Genomic DNA, 22,539 nt, shown 5'->3' with positions numbered 1-22,539 from the left:
GATATTAGAGGATAAAACTTAAGGAAGATGATCCAATAAAGTCCTTCGCCAATGTAGTGGAATATTGGAGAAGAGCTCTATGATGGTTTTCAAATGCATCAGTACTAACCCGGATGACCGATTAGGGTTTTACAGTTGACCATACCTTAAGTTTTCCTAGGATCATCAAGCGGATGAGGGACTAGACGTACATGGTAATCGATGAATGATCAGTTCCATGAGTGAGTCAATACATACTCCTTTGTTTCTTCTAGAGCACGAGGTATAGCTTGGCAACCCATTGGCTGGAGATTCGACTTATCAATTGGGTTAAATCAATGCATCATTACATAATATATATGATCATATAGTTAATTAATTTGGAAGACCAATAAAGGTGATTGGGCCACTAGAGAAGTTAACTAGACTGGTACATTGGACTAGAGAGTCTCACGCAAATGGTCTCTCAAACGTCAGAAGATATACTTAAAGTTTGGGGGTCTTTATTAAAAATACCTACATAGTACAAAAGGAAGGCCCTAAATAAAATTCACCCAAACTAAAATTCTTCAGAGCTCTTCCCCTTCTTCTCCCTTCTCCCTTTAGCTTTCATTCTCAATGTGATTGGGACATCATAATAAAGATAATGGAGCATGAACGGGATTCATCAAGTTGAAGGAGTAGATTTGATGTGTTGGGGATCATGTGAATATATCTAGAGGTTACACATTTGAGCAGCTCCACAAATCTCCCTCGAGGATCCAACAAAAAATACAAATATTCTGTGCCTTGGCAATTTGATCAAACATTTTGTAGATGTCCTTTTCATCTCCTAAAATATTCTAATTCACGACATATTCATTTTCCAATCTATGTTCCCTGAGGAGACAACCCGTGATCATCCCTCCTAAAACATTATTGATTCAACTTAGTTTTAATAATCATCAGCTAATTACCCCCAACATAATTGTACCAATGTATACAGTTGTACCAATGAAAATAAATAATTGTACCGACCTTCAAGCTTCATGACTCTAACATGAATGTTATATCAAAAGATATGCACATCTTTTCACTCTTTTGTTGAAGAAGGATGTATGTGTACATCCAACTTGGAAATAAATGAGTATTACTGATAATCGCAAAAAATATTATATATTAAAAATTAATCCCATACAGTTTATATATTTATTTTCATTGAAATGATCATAAAAGCATGTTCCTTAAAACTTAAAAACTTATCACATTTATGAATGAAATTCTGATCTACCACAATCACAATTTATACAGAGTTTTCTAACATTCATTTCATAAATAAACTAATTTACAAGTCAGATATTTTATTTTATTTTGTTTATTGAAATTTTTAGGTTTAGTACATTTTTAGAACGATAGTATGATTTTTTTAATTTTTTGTATTCTTCTAGAATTTTTTAACTCGCCAAATTTATAAACAAACAATTATACAAATCAAAATATATTTTTCTCAATTTATTTAAGTACTTCTAAGATTGAAAACATAAATTGTTTTTGTCTACTCTACTCTGCCAAGTGTCGCCATCCAATGCATTCGAAATATGACAAATGATTGATGTTGGTTAATTATTGGCAGCGGCAAGTGATTGGCTAATCATTGGATACAGGCAGGCAATGATCACAACACCCTCTTCAAAGTAATACTTTATTCTTACTTTTTACCTGAGAGATTGCACAGCCAGTACAAAAATACCAATTTTGTAATAAATATAGACTAATGTGCAGGGCAATAGATAAAGTTTGAGATTTTAATCACAATTATTGCACCAATAAGTTTTTTATGACAGTAGTAAACATGGACATAATTTCATGAAGCTGAAATACATTAAAAGCACCACAATTCTGCTTGAAATATTTTATCTTTTTAAGTACATATGTCCGAACATGATTCGGTGGGGTATTTATTTTTATATCTTTTGTCAGCCCTTGACTGGAAAATGTACTTAAAAGTGGATTTTGACTTGTAATCTTCGAGAATATTGAAAATAACGACCAACATTTATAAAAACCTTAAAAAAAAAGAAATTAAACTTAAAACTTATTCAATAGCTGGTAATTGTTGATTCAACACATTCGATAGCTCGTAAGAAAACTTACAACTATTTTTGTATCAATTAAAAGCATTAAATGACATAAATAACCATGATATCTGGTTCATCATCTGACTAAGATTGGATGTAGTAGTAATGCACTAAAAGATGCCATATATGTATGTCAGCTAGACACTTTTCAGCCTGCATAGTTCGGCATAGTTAACAAGAACTCATGGTCATGTTCATGGTCATCAAAATAAAAAATGGAGCGCTCGATAAATATTCAGGTGTCTATTATTGTACGGACCACTAAATCCAGAAGTATTTTTGGTTCTCAGGAGGTACAGGTCAGTACTACAAGCACGTCTCCAAGTAGCAGCCAATGTTTATATCACAAGATGAGAACTCTGTAATTAAGCGTGATGTGGTGGGAGCAATTCGAGATGGATGACCATGTGGGAAGTTTGGCCAAAAAAATGTTTAGGATGGATCACAAGATGTATTAATATCTTGACGCGTAAAAATTATGGGCAAAAATAAAAATCTTAAAGAAACCCAGAATTTTGGACGAGCACCTATCCAGTGGAGAGTTGACCTATTATTCTCATGAAATGAAAAATCTTTCTGTTTTTCATGCTTCTTGGGAAAAACTTTCAACCACCCACATTTGTTTTTCTACCACCTACAATCAACTACAAAGGCAAGCTATGCGATACAGAGGGGATATCATTAAGTGATTATCTTTCATATATCAGCATAGGTCGAAGAGACCTAAGCATATTTCAGAGTCACCCATGGACCATATTGACAGCGGCTATTTATGGAAATTCAAAGGAAGAGGCATGTCTAATGAGGCCAAGAGCTTTATTGTCTCTCTCTAACTCCCTATCTGTTTTTGGGCCCCCCCATTGGAACGCCATCTACTAATCGTTTTGCCTTTTCCAACACCTCTTTTTTCTATCATTTCTAAAATCTATAAAGGGCGGTGAAATTAGGGGCCGAGAGGGGCATGACAAACCCTTTGAGGTACTCTGGGAAATATGGCTGCACAGGAACGAAGTCATCTTCATTGATTGGGAAGCATTGATGGACACTATAATACAAGCAGTGACGAGTTTTGCCTCTGCATGGTTTAAAGGACCGTAGCCGGGGCGCAGGCCGGCCCTGTAGGCCTTATGTGTACTTTAGACATTATTCATATTTATCGCATCGGGAGGGTCACCGATTTTGTGTGTTTTCCTCGATCTTCCTTCAAAAAAAAGTATTTCCAGTATCTACTGCTCTACTTGGCCTACGCTATTGTCTTGGAAAAGAAACATTCTATATGATCTCAAGTTTCCTGTAAAATGTGAGATCTAACCTCTGTCCAATAAGAAGTCAACTACCACAACTGCTCATTACACTAATAACTAAGCACATTGAAGTAGTATATCAACATTTGTAGTACAAAATTGGAATACTGGATCAGCTATTGTATAAATCTGAACAGCAAAGCATTGCGAAAAAACATCTTCGGCAAGGGTCTCAACACTCAACGGCTAGGACATGTGAATCAAATTTTTGAACAGTAGATAACTTTAATTTAAACATAATAATACGAAATAGCGTCCATAGAATTGTTGTATGCATGGATTCCAAAGTAATCCCAAGGAGCCTCAATTAGAGGGTGTGGGAAAAATATTTAGAAATAGTATATTCAAGAGAAGGAACACGTTCATTTACTGTCGAAATGCGTGTAAAAAATCTCCCAAAATCCAATTTTTTGATATTTACTTGGAGTTTATTTCATTTGCATCATTTGATTGGAGAACTTCCTGCTGTGATGTGGAACTATAGACTACTCTAACAGATATAGTACTAAGAAAGACGATTAATTTCTCAGAGCAAATTTTGATGGGCAAGTAAAATATGATTAGACATTGTCTATGCGCGCGCATGTATGCATCTTTAAGGTATAAAAATGGCAGATATAATACAAACCCATGCAAGAATTCAAAGTTTTGATTCCGATAATCAAACAATTGAGAGAGACGAATGAATAGCAATCAGTTTGACGAACCAAAAAAAGCAAAACCTAGAAACCAGATGACCGGCTGCTCAGCAACATTGCAAATATAAAATGAAAATCTTCTTTGTACCTAGGACAGCGTATCTGCGGCTTCCATCTCCTTGCGAGATGCCTCCCAAAGCTGCTGCTCGATCGCCAGCTTTCTCAGTTCCATTAGACCTCGCTCCACTACAACAATATCAATAAAAAAATAAACATATAAATTGTTTGTTTATATGTTTAATAACGAGGTTGACTGCTTGACAACTTGTATATCTCATCGTCAACGTCAACAGCAAGTATCTAGCAGTGTCCGTCCTTGTTAATGTCATTATGAACCACCAAACAATTGTCAATGCCATCACTACTGTGACCTGACAACTGCAGTAAAGGGCATCCGTCAACATCATTGTCCGGCCTGGTCAATTGTCGTCAACAGTCAACGTCAACGTCAACCGTTAAGGGCATCTGTCAAAGAGGGTCGAAGACGTTGACGGGAATGATGATGGCAGCCAAACCTTATATGCCTAGTAAAATTACTCACAATTTTGATCTGTTTTATCAACTTACCATCGACAACATCATGAGATGTCGGAGACTGGTTGGCTCTTCCAGCCCAGAACTGAAGCCGGTCCTCAGCAATATCCTCTTCCACGCCATGAGTTTTGGCTCTCCTCCAAAAATATGTCAGCCAGGCCTGTGAAATATCCAGAAGGGAAAAGATTAGGGTTCATGGCCGTCTTAAATTGGGCTTCTTAGAAGCTCCATTATTAAAAAATATTTATGCTCATGATTTATTGCAGAGGCAGGATGGGTATTTTATTGGGTATTTTCATTCCCTTAGAACAACAGTGAAAAGAATCTTTTTTGGAAAAGCAAGGGATCAAATATTTATTAAATACTTTCATTCCCCTTACTTGTTTGAATAAGACGTCTTCTGCTTCTTCTTGGGTCAATTCTGCAACAAGAACAGCGAATCAGAAAAATTATGAAAATCTAGTAAATTTAGTAAATGGGGGAAGAGACATTACCAAAGGCTTCGATAAATTTCATGTCACCCGGTGCTTTAAAATCTGAGAAGAGAAGAATATATGGTCTGAGATATTCAGGTCACTCACCATCATAGATCCAAAACCAAAAATTATGAAAAAAAATAAACCTGAGGCTGCTTGCCGGACCAGGGTGGGACGCCGATGATGCACAAATGCAAGAAGAACAGCATCTTCCACCTTTAAAGAAAGGGAAAATTTTATATTTTTTTCTAAAACGAACGTTTCAAAAAAAATTTTGAGCTGTTGTGGTGGCAGGATGGCTAATATATTCCACTGGGATAATGTCAAAATTAATATTTTTTGGAAAAAACTAATTCAAACATAATTCAAAAGTAAAGGTTATTGAACGCTTGCGGAGGCAGGATGTCTATTTATTTTCCCATCTTCATTCCCCTGGAATAGATGCGAAAAATAATAATTTTACGAGAAACCTAAGACAAAAATGTTTTTGTTCAAAATATATATACATATGGGTGATTGAGCACAGTGCAAAGGAAAAAGGGATTTATTGACTATTTCTGTTTCCCTAGAACAAATGAAGAAATTTTTAAGTTATGGAAAAAACTAATTAAAAATTTTAGAGGATTGCGGGCTTGCAAAAGCAAGGTATTTTTTCCTCATTTGTTCTTAGTGGACGAAAATAATCAATATAACCATCGATTTTTTTCTTCAAAAAGAAAAGGCGATCATATTGACTATTTGTTCACTGAGAACAGAGGAAAAACTGATTTTCAGAGAAACCTAATCCAAATCTACTTTACGGAACCCCTAATAAAGCAACCTATCTACGCAGACCGTCGTATAGAATTTTCTAAATATAAAGAATAAGATTCAAAGTCAACCTTCAAAGACGCCATCTCTCTCAGGCCCATCTCTACGGAGAGCATACTCTCAATGCTTCCTTCTCCTGTAATATCATTCACATCCCGCGAAAGCTTCTTCTTTCTCTCGGGATCATCTGCACCAACGGTCATTATAAATTCCACAGAGAATAATGATGTGGACTGAAAAATGGAACCTAATTTTAAGAGGAGCCAATCAAATTAAGAATATACCCTGGTTGGGAGATTCTTCTCTAGCTTTCTGTCCGGCAGAAACGACCAGTTCAAAAGGGAGAGGAGCTAGTGATGACCAATGCTCGTGCTTAGACTCCGCAATTTCAGGATAAATGCCTGAAATAAAAATATTTTTTTGGAAAAAAAGACAAGCAAACAATGTGACAGGAATAAATTCTAAACGGGCATGAATGATGAAATAAATTTCTATAATTAGCAAAGAACCACCACAGAGATTATGATCTTTACTGCTAAGCTAACTATCAGAGAAAGCATTAATCGCAGAAGAGTTTTGTTTGACTTATTATCTGAAGTTGGTAGTATTTCAAAAGAACACTAAGAAACTAGAATGAATGCCACAAACTTATAACAGGGAATCACCATGATGAACTGCAAGTCCCCAGTAACGAGCAAGCCAGCACCTCTTAAGAACGACCTCCTCCTATAGAAGAGATTGAAAAGTAAGTATAAATTTTAGTTTAGTTTCCAGAAAAGTGGGGAGAGAAAAGGTTTCCCAAATACGCACCATCTCTTCCTGAGACAAAATCATCCGGTGAGTCATGGATCGGAGTGCCTTCGCCTCAGATTCTGCTTCCTGGAGCTGTTCCATTGCGGTTGCCACCTCAGCCTTGGCAGCCTATTAAGAATAAAAGAAAACAGAACTATTTACTATTTTTAAATCAAAGATTTTTTCACTTTTTCAAGTACTTTGAATTCAAACGACCAAACAACAATTTTGAAGATAATGCTCACCTCATATTTTTGACGAAAAGCTGAGATTTCTTCATCTCTTCCGTCACTACTCTGTTTGGCAGCGAGTAACGCAGCCTGCCATTAAACAGCACCGGTTTTCCAAAATAGGGGAAATGTTATCGATGTTCCATAAATCTAACGCATGTTCGAACAAAAGAAATAAAATGTTAAGTACAAAAAAAAACAAAAGGGATACTGAAATTTTTCGTGAAAAATTGTCCCTCTTACCTCTCGTTGACGTAAGGCAGCCTCTTTCCTGCAAGCATCAAGTAGAATGTCAAATCCTTTTATTGGACATATGTCCTCTCAATACATTTACATATCAAGTAGAATGCCAAGCCTCTATCTTTCCCTCTCTACCTGTAATGGACATATGTCCTCTCTCTCTATTTTTCTCTCCCTTTCTTTTCCTTTGTACCTTGTCACTCTGATGTATAAATGCCGGCCCACAAGGTATTTCTTAAGGTGACACTTATTCTTCCACTTCTTTTCTTTTCTTATTACAAAGACTAATGGCCCAAAAGGGCCGATAAACTGCAAGCCAGAGAGCTCAGTTACCTGCTCAATAGTCGAGCTTCCAGAGAAACACCTTCACCGAGGTTAGCCACCTTGAAGAAGAAAATTAAAACCAATGAAAAATGTTGTCAGTTAATAGGCGCAACAAGAAAAAATATTTGACAGGACTCATCATAATCGCAGGTATGAACGAAAATTATTTAACGAACCTAAATGATGCATGCAACAGAAAATGTCTTAAGGACTCTATTTTTCGGATTTGAAGCCAATTTGCCAGTTCTCAAAAGTGCGAGTAGCTGAGAAAACTCCAGTGGATGATGGATGGTCCCAGAAGAAACGGAAATTAATTTTGAAAGAATTTTTTCTCTTCCAAACTCCCAGTGTATATTTCTTTGTTTTATGAGTCGGTGTATAAGTTACTGAGCTGATCATGTCCTGTAGCGGTATGCCGTATGGGCCAACTAAGTACCACGTCAGCCAAATGTGATCTGTTTAGAAATGATAATTGAAATGAATAAAACAAGGTTTTATTTTTCTCTTCTGCAATTCTCTCTACATGCAACGGTCAACCTCTGGAGTCTGTAGAGATTAACATTCTGGATAAGAAATAACAACATCAACGGTTGATTGAAGATCGTAAAAGGAAAAGTTCTGACTGAAATAGCTAATATGATGATTTTAAAAACAGTAACAGTAAAATTGCTGCAGATGCAACTTTTTTTAAGCACGATACCGACATTATAGACATGCTGACTACATATCCGATAATTTAAGGGTACAGAAACATCAGTTTTATTGTCGCATAATTAGTAGCACTGCAACCAGTTTAATGTGAAATTCTTTCACTAGAAAATGGCACGAAAAACTTAGAGAAAGGAATGAGAAATTGATTGCAGGTTAATGGTAATTTTAAAAGGAAGTGCTAGTGACGACTTAAACAAAGAAAGAAAGGCAAACAAAAAGGAAGCCACATATATCGTGGAACAAACATTTCTTCAAAACAAATAAGATTACTCAAGAGACCCAAACAGACTTGTTTTTCAAGCTCTCTTGCCCTGGCCTCTGCTTCCTCGGATCTACTTTCTGCGAGACGTAGCTGGACAGGAAGTTCAAAACAAACGATAAGTCCCTATCACTGCTTCAAAATAAAAATAAGGCTTTCTTCTAAAAGGTACCTTATCAAGGAGACTTTCATTTTCTTCTTGTAGCATATCAAGCTGTTGAATCACAGCGAATAAAATGATCAGAATTGGGAGCAAGCTCTTCAGTGCACGAGGATATATAAATTCAGAGGGAACTATTACCCACGAGGTGCAGCACAAAATACCTCATCTTGAAGAGCTGAAGCCTCACGCTGGTCTCCTACATCATTCGAGAATGACCGCTGAGGCCTAACATCGTGGGGAACCCTGTACCAGGCATTCAAGGAGAACAATGTGACACAGTGAAGAAAACCGCACCAGGAAAATTTAAGAGCACAAAGCAATTCTGATAAGGGAAAGAAGTTTAAGAAAAGCCCCACCAGTACAAGCATGAAATACGCCAAAATTAGTTCTAAACTGTTGTTGACAAATTTGAACACTGGAAAAAGACCACTACGATAAAAGTAGATTATGACAGCAATCTTCACGTTAAACGATTGGGAGTGTATGATTTAACGTAGAACAGTATAGGAGTTCAGATATATTTTGTTGTCGTTAATGACGATTGCAATTAGTCTGTGTCAGTCTGATGATGATCACGACAAAATCGTTACTGTTGGTCAAGCTGGGGACAATGACGATGAGGGGTTTTTGGATGTCGATTACAATTTTTTCTGTCTAAAAAAATTTCAGGTATTTTTCTTTTTTGCTCCTCCAACGTCTCAACCTCTCTTCACATTTTTCTCTTTCCAGCCCATTCTGCATACTTCTCCATTTTATTGTCCCCTGAAATCAGTGTCCAGACATAGTCCACCTTAAATTTCTTTTCTACGAGCATCCCAGAACAGTAATAGTTTTGGAGATAAACATTTTTCAGATAGATAGTATTCGTGCCCCTCCATTCTTACTTTCTTTTACCACATTTTTTCCCTTCTACACTGTGTTTATATTTTCGATATATAATTCCATGAGATCCAGAAACTTTATGAAAACAGGTCTGCACAAAGAGGTCATTCATATATATTTCCACCCCGCCATTTCCCTAACATTCTAGCTCCAGCCACACATGCTCCTAAAAAGTGAGATTCAAACGGTCAACCTAAGTTGGCCAAGTCACCTGGCGAGCACATACTTACTGTCTCTCTAGCTTCCAAGTATGTATACTATTTAAATTATAAAACAAAGTCTCATTTTGCTCAGTCTGTTCTAGCAAACCGATGCACTTTTGAATTGGTAGTCAATTTAAACAGTCTTCGATCCATTATCTTGACGTTAAAACAACATCACTAAATGTCGCCAGATATTGAGAGCTGTGGCCCAAGAACGGAGGGGGGCCTGCAAAAACATTGCCTACGGTGGGAAATGCCGTTAATTGGCAATGTTTTCCCATAGCATGATTCTTCGAAGTTTTCTCCTTATTCACAAAGAGTATTCCTTCTGATCATTACATGGAGGTCATCCCTTAGCCTTGACATAATTATCTCTCCAATATTACACACTATAATGACAGCAACTGGAACATGGATCAAGGTAAACATCAAACTTACACTCAATTCAAGTTGATATGTTTTTAAAATGGTCTTTAACATCTACAGTTCATAATAACAATGTCTTCCAAAAAAATAGGAGGGCCTGAACATATTTACAAGAGAAATAAAAAAAATCAATCATATCTCTTTCTTTATCAGCTATTTCTTAAAATTCAACTGAAATTAATCATCATATATGCAGAATCTATCTGAAACAAGGATAAATGTAACTCACTTATTTTCTCTTCGTCTATGGTCGGTAACCTCGTGTGTGGCAACAGGAGGTGGAACTTTCATGGGTCGACTAGGTGGCACCATAGGCGTCACCAAAGGCGTCGGACGAACAGAAATAGCAGGTCTTCCCCCAAATCTAGGTGCAGAAGGTGCCATCTGCTCCAAAACGTTCCGGCCTAACTAATTAAAAATAAGACAGTGTCAGACTGCACGGTTAAAATGCCACTCCTTACAAAATGAGGGGGTTTATGTACAATCGTAAGTCTATCTAAATATTTTGGGCACGTTGAATGAAGTAAAAGATGAGCAATTTTATTCCCGTCTACCTGCCACCAGTCTCTCATCCAAAGTTCGACAGACAGTATTAATTGAAATATCATTCCAAGAAAAAGTCAATTGAATCAAATTGAATGTTTGGAAATAAGCCATAAACATTTTGAGCGAGGAAAACCAGGTATATGGAAAATGAAGAAAGAAGCGCCAAGAATTCTTCAGAGGAACAGTCAAAATATCCATAATTTCAGCCAGAGCCAATTAACTCGCAACTTTTCGGTGTTTGTTTCCGAATCTTTATAGCTGCACAACAAGTGTAGAAAAATAAAATAGGGAAGTATCTCATCTAAAAATGAACACGAATCCAGAAGTGAACTTAATCGCAGAATGGCATGCAAGAATATTTATGGCCGAACAAAAAATATAGAAAAAGAAAGAAGAAGAAAATAAAAGCATCTCATTTGAAAATTTACAAGCGAAGAAGTTAACATATTTGCATTTTAACATGTTACACCGAACCCAGCCACGGGGCATTTGTTATACCAAATTTGTAATGACCTTACGCTTCAGTAAATCTGGTTTACATACCAAGTCAAATAGTTCTCGAAAAAGCCAATAGATTCTCGGCAGCAAAAAACAAATGAGATACTTAATACTGTATTCCAGATGAGTAAAAAGAAAAAAACAACTTCAACCATGAAAATGTGCGCTATTTATAAACACAAAATGATGAAATTCATCAACTTAGCCAAAAATAAACATTCTTTTCAAACAACGACTGATCCCAGAGACGATGCTTACAGCGGGTGACGGCGATCTCGGAGCTCTCCCCACAGCGGCAGCAGCCGGAGCGCCATTGTTGTTCACCCTTGGAGGACCAAAACGAAAGGATGGGACATCATCTTCATCCTCTTCATCATCATCATCATCATCGGCGCCAGCTTGAGATGCCATGACCTGCGCTAGGCGGGCGGCAGCTCTCCTGGCTGCAACATTCTGAGTCTTCTTCACGTTGGACAACCCTACATTTCCAGAGGAGGATCGATGATGCGCAGGGGAACGTCCTGGGGATGATGATCCCGTGCTGCTTCCTCCTCCACTGATCTGCCTTGAGAACACTGGGCTAGCCGCCCTCCGCCTCTCCATTATCAATTCTCCAATTCGATGTACAACCCTATGATTCGACGACCGGAAGCAATATTGCTAGGAAATGGTTAGAACATCAATCAGAAATCCGAAAATTCCGATCAGATCGCAGACTTCACCGTGGAGAATGAAGCAGATCTCTCCACGAGCTAGGTTTCTTTTTCAAACAATGGAGAATGATTCCTCGCAATTCCGGGATCGGAGCAACAAAGATCCCAAGCTAGATTGTCAGATCGTTAGTCACGCAGAAAACGGATAGAATCTCAAGCGCCAATCCGGAAACCGCGATGCGCAATCAGACTTCACCGTGTAGAATGAAGCAGATCTCTCCTCGAGCTAGGTTTCTTAATACAACGGCGTCTAATTATTCCTCCCAATTCCGCAGATCGGCGCAATAAAGATCCGAAGCGCGATTCTCAGACCGTCTGCGACACAAAAAAAACGGACAGAATCTCAATCACAAATCCGGAAACAGAAAAGCGCAATCAGATCTCACCATGCGGAACGAATCGGATCTCTCCTCCAGCTCGATTCTCGTTAAAACAGCAGCGGATGACTCCTCGCAATTCCACAGATCCAGAGATTACGAAGCGACAAAAAGATCGAAGCAACAAATATCCGAACCGCGATTCTCAGATCGTCTGCAACGCAAAAAAATTCATAATCTCAATCACAAATCCGGAAACTGCGACGCGCAATCAGATCTCACCGTGCGGAATGAGGCAGATCCGTTGATGCAAACTAGGTTTTTTTTTTTTTGGCAGCGGCGTATTCCTCGCAATTCGTGCAGATCCAGGAGCAGTTCTTCAAGTAGCAGCCGCCGAAGCATTAAAAAGTCGCCAGAGAGGAGATGAACGATCGCCGCTGCCTCTGCACGAGATCACCAACCATAAATGAAATCATCGGCCGCTTCTACGATCTCGCTACCATCACGGAGACGACCTCCTCCCGGTAGGAGGGAGCAAAAATGAGATGTTCAATTAGAAAACGGGTTTTATATAGCAAGAGGGGATGAGAGAGAAAGGGGGGATTTTCTTTCTCCTACGGGGCATTGTGCCACGTCGGATGAGGTAGACTGGTCCACGTTAAAGGCCGTTGAATTTCTGACCGCGTCCCCACCTGGGGGTCGCGCGGTTCGGCGGGAAATTCGATCCCGTGGGCGGATTTTCGATCCGCGCGAAGTTAGTGGGGCGGTGGACGGGGCGGTTTTTGAGCGGAGATTCGAACCGGGCACCGCCCGAAACCGAAAGAGAGAGATGAGCAACTGGAGAGAGAGAGATATGTATGAGAGAGATGAGCGAGGCCAAACAGAGAGAGAGAGATGAGCGACGCCAGAGATAAATATATGAGAGAGAGATGAGCAACGTGAGAGAGTCAGAGACGAGAAGACAGATATATATAGGAGAGAGATGTGCAACACCAGAGAGAGAGAGAGATGAGCAACGCGAAAGAGACAGATATAAGAAAAGATATATATATAGATGTATATGAGAGAGAGATGAGCAAAACCAGAGAGAGAGAGAGAGAGATGAGGAATGCGAGAGACAATCAGAGAGGAGAAAAGAGAGGGAGAGATGAGAAACGAGAGAGAGAGAGATGAGCAACAATAGAGAGAAAGAGAGAGACCAGAAAAGAGAGAGAGAAAGAAATGAGCAACAAGAAAGAGATAACCTGAGACAAGAAAAGAGAGAGAGATGAGAAACTAAAGAGGAAGAGAGAAATGAGCAACAAGAGGTAGAGAGAGAGAAAGACCAGAAATGAGATAGAAAGAGATGACCGACAAGAGAGAGAGAGATGAGCAACATGAAAGAGACAGAACCAGAGACAAGAAAATAGAGAGAGAGAGAGAGAGATGAGCAATAAGATAGAGAGCGAGAGCGATCAGCAACAATAGAGAGAAATACCAGAAATGAGAGAGAGAGAGAGAGTCATGAGCAACAAGAGAGAGAGAGAGAGAGCGACGAGCAACAATAGAGAGAGATACCAGAAATGGGAGAGAGAGAGAGAGAGAGATGAGCAACAAGAGAGAGAGAGAGCGACGAGCAACAATAGAGCGAGACCAGAAATGAGAGAGAGAGAGAGAGTGAGAGCGATGAGCACCAATAGAGCAAGCCCAGAAATGAGAGAGAGAGAGAGAGGAGCAACAAGAGGGAGAGAGAGAGAGAGAGAGAGAGATGAGCAACAAAGAGAGCGAGAGAGAGAGAGAGAAAGGAGAGAGATGAGCAACAAAGAGAGCGAGAGAGAGAGAGAGAGAGAAAGGAGAGAGATGAGCAACAAGAGGGAGAGAGAGAGCAACAAGATAGAGAGAGGGAAGAGAGATGAGCAACAAGATGGAGAGAGAGAGCAACAAGATAGAGAGATAGAAGCGAGATGAGCAACAAGAGGGAGAGAGAGATGAGCAATAAGATAAAGAGAGAAGAGAGATGAGCAACAATAGAGAGAGAGAGAGATCAGCAACAAGAGGGAGAGAGAGATATGAGCAACAAGAGGGAGAGAGTGAGGAGGATGAGGAGAGAGTGAGAGGGATAAGCAACAATAGAGAGAGACCGGAAATGAGAGAGAGAAAGAGAGACATGAGCAACAATAGAGAGCGACCAGAAATGAGAGAGAGATGAGCAACAAGAGGGGGAGAGATAGAGAGAGAGATGAGCAGCAAGAGAGAGAGATAAGAGAGATGAGCAACTAGAGGGAGAGAGTGAGCGAAGAGAGATGAGCAACAAGAAGGAGAGAGAGAGAGAGAGAGAGAGAAATGAGCAACAAGAGGGGGAGGGAGAGAGAGAGAGAAAAGAGAGATGACCAACAAGGAGAGAGAGAGAGAAATGAACAACAAGAGGGAGAGGGAGAGAGAGGGAGAGAAAAGAGATATGATCAACAAGGAGAGAGAGAGAGAAATGAATAACAAGAGAGAGAGAGAGAGAGAGAGAGAAAAGAGAGATGACCAACAAGGAGAGAGAGAGAGAGAAATGAACAACAAGAGAGAGAGAAGAGAGATGAGCAACAAGAGGGAGAGAGAGACAGAGAAAAGAGCAATAAGAGAGACAGAGAAGAGAGATGAGCAATAAGAGAGAGAGAGAGAGAGAGAGAGAAAAGAGCAATAAGAGAGAGAGAAGAGAGATGAGCAACACGAAGGAGAGAGATGAGCAACAAGAGGGGGAGAGAGAGAGAAGGGAGATGAGCAACAAGAGGGAGATAGAGAGGGAGAGAGAAGAGAGATGAGGGACAAGAGGGAGAGCCAGAGAGAGAGAAGAGAGATGAGCAACAAGAAGGAGAGAGAGAGAGATGAGCAACAAGATGGAGAGAGAGAGAGAGATGAGCAACAAGGAGAGAGAGAGATGAGCAACAAGAAGAGAGAGAGATGAGCAACAAGAAGAGAGAGAGATGAGCAACAAGAGAGAGAGAGAGTGAAGAGAGATGAGCGACAAGAGGGAGAGCCAGAGAGAGAGAAAAGAGCAATAAGAGAGAGAGAAGAGAGATGAACAATAAGACGGAGAGAGAGAGAGAGGAAAAAAAGAGCAATAAGAGAGAGAAAAAAAAGAGAGATGAGCAGCAAGAGGGAGAGAGAGAAGAGAGATGGGCAACAAGAGGGAGAGAGAGATGAGAGATGTGCAACAAGTCGGAGAGAGAGAGTGAGACCAGAAATGAGAGAGAGACGAGAGATGTGCAACAAGAGGGGGAGAGAGAGAGAGAGAGAATAGAGATAAGCAACCAAATAGAGAGAGAGAGAGAGACCAGAAATGAGAGAGAGACGAGAGATGTGCAACAAGAGGGAGAGAGAGAGAGAATAGAGATAAGCAACCAAATAGAGAGAGAGAGAGACCAGAAATAAGAGAGAGACGAGAGATGTGCAACAAGAGAGAGAGAGAGAATAGAGATAAGCAACCAAATAGAGAGAGAGAGACCAGAAATGAGAGAGAGAGAGAGAGAGAAGTGAGATGAGCAACAAAATAGGGAGAGAGGGAGAGAGAGAGAGAGAGAGAGAGAGAGAGAGATAAAAGCAACACCATTCAGACGATAGCAAAGTCGTTATAGTCTTCTTCAGTCATCATATTGGACCCCTGTATTTTGCAATTTCTGTTATTTAATTTTCGGCCCATTAAACCCATTACGCCCACTAAGACGATCCTCTTTCCCTGAGTTCCACTTTGTCAGAATCTGAACGCCAGTCTGACGTCGCAACCTATTTATCAATCCTCAGTTATTCATTCCAGAGTTAAGCATTAATACTTCTGAATGATAGTTAATACTTCTGAAGGATAATATGGATTAATCAATATCATGCATAAATTAACAAATGATTATTTAACATGTTTAGTGGTATTTTTTTAAAACCCAGCAACCTTATTCTATTAATGATAAATTTATGATCTTAGAATCTATTTTTCATTTCTCAATTATTCATTCAAGATTTAAGCATTAATACTTCTGAAGGATAACATGGATTAATTAATATCATGCATAAATTAACAAATGATTGTTTAACATGTTTAGTGGTATTTTTTAAAACCCAGCAACCTTATCCAATTGATGATCAATTTAGGATCTTAGAACCTGTTTGCTAGACTTTTATGTGGAACTAGCCCAGCTCTTTGGGGATTTTCCTTTTACCCGGATCTGCTTTGTGGTTTTAGACGTCATCGGAATCTGGTATTTTTATGGAATTTTCTGGCTAGCGCTGTTCCGCGGTCCTGCCGATTCGGCGCCTGGCATGGCAGCCATGCCGTTATCGGATCACGTTAGTGAGGTTGAACACGCGGAGCAGGATATCCTGTTGTTTCATTTTGAAGGCGTCGCCGCCCTTAAGGAGGCTGAGGCTGCTGAACTGGCAAAGGTTTAATGGCGAAGTCCACCTCGCTGGCTCTTCTGTACAGTAGAGCCGACGCCTCCACCCTGCACACAAGACACCAAAGAAAGAGAGAGAGAGAGAGAGAGAGAGAGAAAGAGAGGAATAAATGGTAAGAATAAGAGGGGGAGAGAGAGATAGAAGTAGAGAGAGAGAGAGATTGAAGTGGAGGGTGAGAGAATGAGAGAGAGATAGAAATAGATAGTGAGAATCAGAAGAGAGGTATAAGTAGAGTGAGAGAGAGAGAGATTGATTTTTTTTGAAGAAAGAGAGAGAGAGATTGATAGATAGTGGAAGAGTGTGTAAGTAGATGAAAGGGTGGAGAGGGGAAGAAAGGAAGGCATGAAAAGAGTAGAGGAAGGAGTGAGAGTAAGAGAATGAATGAGAGAAAGGAAATCAGAGAGAGAGATAGAGAGAGAGTAAGAAAATTTGTGAGAAAAGAGAGAGAGATAGAGGAAAGAAAGTCAGGAAGGGAGGATGAAGAGATAGGAGAGAGGGAGCGAGAGAATGGTCAGATTCCAAATGAGCCAAAGAGTAGGGGGAAAGAAGTGAGTGAAAATTCCTTACCATCCAGGGTGGACAACAAATCTTCCAGCAGAAAGAGCCCAGTTGACCTAAAAAAAACAAATTGGGGATGAAACAGGGCAGCCAAGAAACTCAAAGAAACTCCCACTGAGCAGCAGCCGCAGCTAAGAACAAAATCAATTACCTTGTCAGTGCCGAGAGCGTAAGCAACGACGTGGGTGACTTGGTCATCAATCTGATTGGTGCACGTCGCCCCAAATTGCTCGGCTATCTGCCAGAGAGGGTGCAGGTGAGGGTTAGCCTCACCCACGGGGAAAATCCTGCTAAAGACAATTCGGCATCCTGATAAAATCCTCCTCTGCTCCACAGCAATTATATTCCTCACATCCATCTCTCTTGGGCTCTTGGATGCAAAGAAAGTCCGGTGGATCCTTTCAATGACCTGGCCGAGGATAAAAAACAGTTTCATAAGTTTAAGGTTAAGGGTTTAAGGTTTCGGGTCAAGGGTTTCAATATTAGGGCTAAGGATTCAGGGTTTCAGGTTCAGGATATTGGGCTTTGGGATTAGGGTTAAGGGTCTTAATTTTAGGGTTAAGGATTTCAAAGTTAGGGTTTTGGGTTTAGGGTTTTAAGGTTTCGGGTTGACGTGTGAGTTCTTACGGGTATTGAAGAGCATGTCTCAGGGAATAGTTGATTTAGGGTTTTCGGTTCTAGATATGATAATTAAGAGCCACAAACCGCTAATGACGAAGCAAGAGTTCCGTCTTCAAGCCGCTCATCGTGGTCAATTTCAAGAAGGGAAGGGCCCGGCATGCCAAACTGACGCCGGCTACAAGGGAAGTAGGTGTACCTGAACAAAATCCCAGCAAGGATGAGAGATAATTTGATGAAAGCCGGAGAGGATGAAGATGAGAAAGGCACCTCTCAACGACGATGAGGTTGAGTTTGTGGTGGGGCCAGACTCTCAGGGAATCATCTATGATCACGACAGCCGACTCCATGCCAAGAACACCATCCAAGTCCTTGCTCTTGGGAGCTCTATCGTCAGCGTTTAAACCATCTCCGTCGTGCCCTCTGGAAATGACCCGTCCAGCAAACAATACCCCAGTAGGATCTAGCACCTTGGCCATCTCTGTGGCGTAAAGCTTGTTGCCCATTGTGTATAGATGCAGCTCAAAGAGCTTGCTAGTCTGCAGAAGATCCAGGAATCTTTAGCTCACTGTTTATGTAGAAAATTCTAATCACAAAAATAGACATTCTCATGGGAGATTAGTGATCTGACAACTCAAAAGATTTTAATAAAGATTTTTTTTTTTGTTAGAAGAAAAAATAAGATGAGCACAGTGAAGAAATCAAGCAAGTTTGGGGTTTAGATTCATTCAGGACAATAACAATGAAGAATCATCATCACCATTGTCACATGTGGGGATCATCTCGGCATCGTCTTGTCATTCATCCCATAACCAAGACAGAAGATACTTTGCGGACGATGACGATGAATTTTGCATCGTCTGTGAACCCTAAATTAAGATTCTTGTACCTTTTCAAGGAAATTCCATATCCCTGGGCGTAATTTGGTCCACATTCCCATGTGAGGGAACCTGAAAAGGCTTCTTTGTGGCTTCTCACGATCCTGCTCCTCCTTCCGACGAAGCATTTCTTCGTGAACTGGGTCCACCTCTGAAAACTGATGAGTTGAGCACAAGTGCAGCCAAGATCAGCGGAATCCATAAAACGAACAAAAGGAAAGGCCAAAAAGCAAAATTGGATTCCCTTCTAAAAATACCTTTGCGGAATTGAGAAGCGTGTGATCCAAATCCAAGACAAGACACAACTTCCTGTCAGCTATCATTCTGTTCTGTTCTTCAATCCTCCTAGCCCTCTCTTGCTGGATAGCAGCCTTCTGTGCTTCATCATAGCCATCCAATAAATGATCCATGTCTCCCCAGGGATCTGACGGGCCCGAGGTCAAGGCAGGTTCTTGATCGGTCAACGCATCCGCCGTAGACCTCGCATTCGCCGTCTCCGAGCTTGACGGCAGAGGTTGGGAAGCAATTTGAGGAGCAGGAGAGTCATTACTGACATCCGAGGGATTCTTGAAGGCTTTGTTCAACTGCTTGGTAGCTGAGGGCGTAACGACAGACTTGGAGGTAGAGAGAGAAACTTGGCCGGGTTCTTCTTGAGCTCTGCCTGCTGACCTGGCTTGGTCGACACTCGCAGGAGGATTCACCACTTTCATCTGATCTCGTTCACTCTTCTGAAGCATGTTACTTTGAAGGATGCGACGAGGATCTCTAGATTTCATTCGTATCTTCCCTCCTGCATCCTGTTGTTCCTGCAATGTAACAAGATATATCAATCAAGAACAGAAGCTTGAGAAAATATTTCCAAGAGAAAATAAACGAGAATATAACGATGATTATTATTATAGTTTCTAGTTATTTCATATTTTTGTATACACTAGTATCAGCACACTAATGTACCAGATCCCATTAGAACTCCGAAGTTAAGCGTGCTTGGGCGAGAGCAGTACCAGCTTAGGAAGTCCTTGTTGGTGACCACAGCATGGGCATGTGATCACAGTTCAAAATTTCAAAAAAAAAATCAGATTTTTGTCTTTTTTATTGTTTTCTTTTATTTTATTAAAGGAGAACATTTCCCAGAACATGGATCTGAATCTAAACTTTGAATACCAAAGCTAGAAAATCTTACCCTGGTGTTAGTTTTTTTATCAATCACAGGAAATGCTGGCTGGGGAACACTTGCTAAAGGGACAGCTTCTGAGGATTTGTCAAAAGCAGAGGAAGTTTTCAAGGCGGGAATCAAAGCTGGAGGTTTTTGTTGAGATTGAACAGCTAACTTTTGCTGCTCCCTCATCAATTGATCCAATATAGTGGGGTCTCCGGCAACGCCCTTCAGCAAAGAAATCAATGAAACTAAAGGGGAAATACCCGCGGCTGGTACCTGATCATTCCTGACAACTTTATCATTCAAGCTCAGATTCAATTCTCCTTTTTCAAGATTTCTGCTTTCAATCTTCCCCTGCTGACCCACCAAGGAAGCATAACCATCTATCACACCCTCATTCTTTGCTGTGATGGGCAAATCATTTCTACCAGGAAGCTCAAGTCTCTGTCTTTTGATAAAATGATTTCCCAGGGACCCGTCATCAGTAGGATGCTTTCTTGAATTTTCAAAGCTGACACTATTACCTGCCATAAGTGAGTGCTTCAATCTGGGATCCCTACTCCTTAATGAAGGTTTTGCAGGCAAAGCCAGCCCCGGATTTATCACCCCTTCTGTTGGAATGGGAATCAATCCTTGTCTTATTGAGTTGTCCCTATAGTTGATAATTCCTGCGGCAGGACAGTTCATTTGCACAAATTTGGAAGAAGTTGAGGCTGGATTTAATATAGATGAACTAGAAATCTCTGGAAGCTCTTCATCGCTGTCATTACACTCTTCGGAAGGTGTTGGACTGGGGAGTTCGTCGGGTGGAAGAAAAGAACTAACGTATTTCTGCTGATAGGTAGAAAATGTGGTGCCATCCTTAAGTGAACGCTGATCCTTTTTTCCAGCCATTTGGCGAGGAACAGATATTTTTATCCCTTCCCCGGGTGTTTTTTTATCATTCAAGCGATGAACCCCTATGCTGGTGGGTGAAGGCAAACTGTCTTCATCGTAGTTTCCATGCAGATCCAAAAGAGGATGATGATCCACTTTGATTTTAGGAAGGGTAGCAGTAGTAGCTGCAGTGTTGTTATTGGCCTTTGCATTTGCTGAAGAACCTAGAAAACTAGGATTTGTCTGTTTTTTAATAACTTTCATCATCTCATTCACCTGAAAATAATGGCATTTCATATCAGTCTATGAAACTCAAATCATCCTCCAAGTAAGAAGAAAGAACAAAGAACCCACCTCTTCTATCTGCTCCGGAGAAAACATTCCAGACACTTGTGAAGTCTCCATTAGAGAAAGCAACCTAAACAAATAACTAGATTAGAGAAATGGGTCGAGGAATGTAGGAGGAACAGAAATTTTAATGGCAATAAAGGTGGAGAAAGACCTGAGTAGCGACTCGTGACCTTCATTATTCCTCTTCGTACATACCTGGAGATTAAATTTAATCGTCGAATCAAAAGAAAACAAATGAAGATATCATGGAAGACGAAGGAGGATATCATACTGAATAGACCGTTCGAACTCCCATGAGTGCCTGCTGAACTAGAGCATCTAGAACTGGAAGTTTACTGCCTGTCACTATTTTCTTCAACCCGTCCAGTGTATTACATAAACGAGAACATGCTTCTTCGAAACATCTGTTCAAGAAAACAAAATCAGAATTTTGTGACCATTCAAGTTAATCTTCTTAAGGTCAAACAATCTGTCAGCAATCTTCTCAACATCATTGGCGACAGATAAAGCAATCCCATTTATAAAGATGATGACATACTCTTCTGCGAGTTCTTGGTTTATGGCCTCCAACTCTTCCAAAGCCGTGACTACAATCGAATCAAAGTCAATTTCTTCCTCTAGTTCTACATTTGTCGAATCCCCTTCACTGGCCGAACCAATCTCGTTTTTGGCGTCGTTTGAAGGTTCCCCACCAATTTCATCCACAAATTCCCCTTCTTCTAACTCCCCTTCTTCCTTTTCATCAGGAATTTCAGACCCATCAGTCGATTTGGGAGCCACGTCTCCAGTAGAAGTAACCGATCCAGAACCCGTCGAAGGCGTCTCCCCAGCAACGAAGGTAACGAGAGGTTTGTTCTGAACAGCCTGAGCCCAAGCGAAATTGTAAAGATTCGCAGCGTAATCCCTACCCAACATGGAAAACCCCATCGAATCTCCCACCCAAACCCTACTCGACCTAGTATTCCTCGAAAACTCCCGCCGCTTCAAATTCTCGTCAGAAATCCGTTCCGCCGAATGGTACGACAAATTTCCGTCTTCGTCCTCTCCGAGGAGAGCCCCATCCGTCACCATTGATCGATCTACCCCCAAAACAACAAAAAGGGCTTCTAAAATCCCGCGATTTTGAGAGATTTTTCAATTTCCACCGGCTAAGGATGAATCAAGATGGCCTGTATCAACAATGATTCTTAGCGCGAAGAAGAATCGACGAATCGAGAAGGTTGAATCTGCGGCGGCAGCCGGATCTTCCGAAGAAGATAGGGACTTCAGAAACCCCAAATTGAAGCGTTTCCTTTATCTTATAGAACGATCGCATCTCAGTTGTAAACTATTTGACCCTGGCTTTCCTTTTATTTACAGAAATGGCATAGCGTACCCTACTCTCACTTGATAATTGATCAGATGATCAAATTAATATGATAAATATGCGTTTTGTATTATTTACTTTCTTTTAAGATTTATTTA

General features: G+C 40.4%; 2 protein-coding genes across 4 annotated transcripts; both read right to left on the bottom strand.

Annotated features, from left to right (window-relative positions):
• Positions 1-3,994: 3,994 nt before the first annotated feature.
• LOC144715986 (coiled-coil domain-containing protein SCD2-like) lies at positions 3,995-12,767 on the bottom strand. 3 transcript variants are annotated; one of them, XM_078590955.1, is made up of 20 exons: positions 12,505-12,766; positions 12,292-12,436; positions 11,915-12,220; positions 11,451-11,823; positions 10,378-10,556; positions 8,799-8,880; positions 8,647-8,688; positions 8,505-8,567; positions 7,514-7,563; positions 7,184-7,211; positions 6,956-7,030; positions 6,729-6,839; positions 6,584-6,644; positions 6,203-6,319; positions 5,990-6,105; positions 5,255-5,324; positions 5,127-5,168; positions 5,013-5,053; positions 4,666-4,792; positions 3,995-4,284 (listed from the first exon to the last, which is right to left on the bottom strand). In XM_078590955.1, exons 4-20 carry the CDS (start codon positions 11,793-11,795, stop codon positions 4,187-4,189), a joined length of 1,647 nt encoding a protein of 548 aa, XP_078447081.1. In that variant the 5' UTR covers positions 11,796-11,823; positions 11,915-12,220; positions 12,292-12,436; positions 12,505-12,766; the 3' UTR covers positions 3,995-4,186. The 3 variants fall into 3 exon arrangements, with proteins under 3 accessions (XP_078447081.1, XP_078447080.1, XP_078447082.1); XM_078590954.1 differs by having other exon boundaries at positions 11,451-12,220; XM_078590956.1 differs by lacking the exon at positions 3,995-4,284 and adding an exon at positions 4,399-4,563 and having other exon boundaries at positions 11,451-12,220; positions 12,505-12,767.
• A 3,467-nt stretch (positions 12,768-16,234) lies between these two features.
• Positions 16,235-22,333, bottom strand: CPL3 (C-terminal domain phosphatase-like 3). Its single transcript, XM_078591107.1, has 12 exons — positions 21,614-22,333; positions 21,347-21,479; positions 21,227-21,270; positions 21,079-21,142; positions 19,873-21,000; positions 18,947-19,495; positions 18,701-18,847; positions 18,082-18,350; positions 17,899-18,010; positions 17,345-17,602; positions 17,203-17,249; positions 16,235-16,682 (listed from the first exon to the last, which is right to left on the bottom strand). The coding sequence occupies exons 1-12, from the start codon at positions 22,144-22,146 to the stop codon at positions 16,592-16,594; spliced, it is 3,375 nt and encodes a 1,124-aa protein (XP_078447233.1). The 5' UTR covers positions 22,147-22,333; the 3' UTR covers positions 16,235-16,591.
• Positions 22,334-22,539: the final 206 nt, after the last annotated feature.

Source organism: Wolffia australiana, chromosome 20 (genome assembly GCF_029677425.1).
Source record: "Wolffia australiana isolate 7733 chromosome 20, ASM2967742v1".
In the NCBI taxonomy this organism is placed as follows: domain Eukaryota; kingdom Viridiplantae; phylum Streptophyta; class Magnoliopsida; order Alismatales; family Araceae; genus Wolffia; species Wolffia australiana.
The sequence above is the reverse complement of the archived record's forward strand: the minus strand, read 5'-3'. Positions and strand labels throughout refer to the sequence as shown.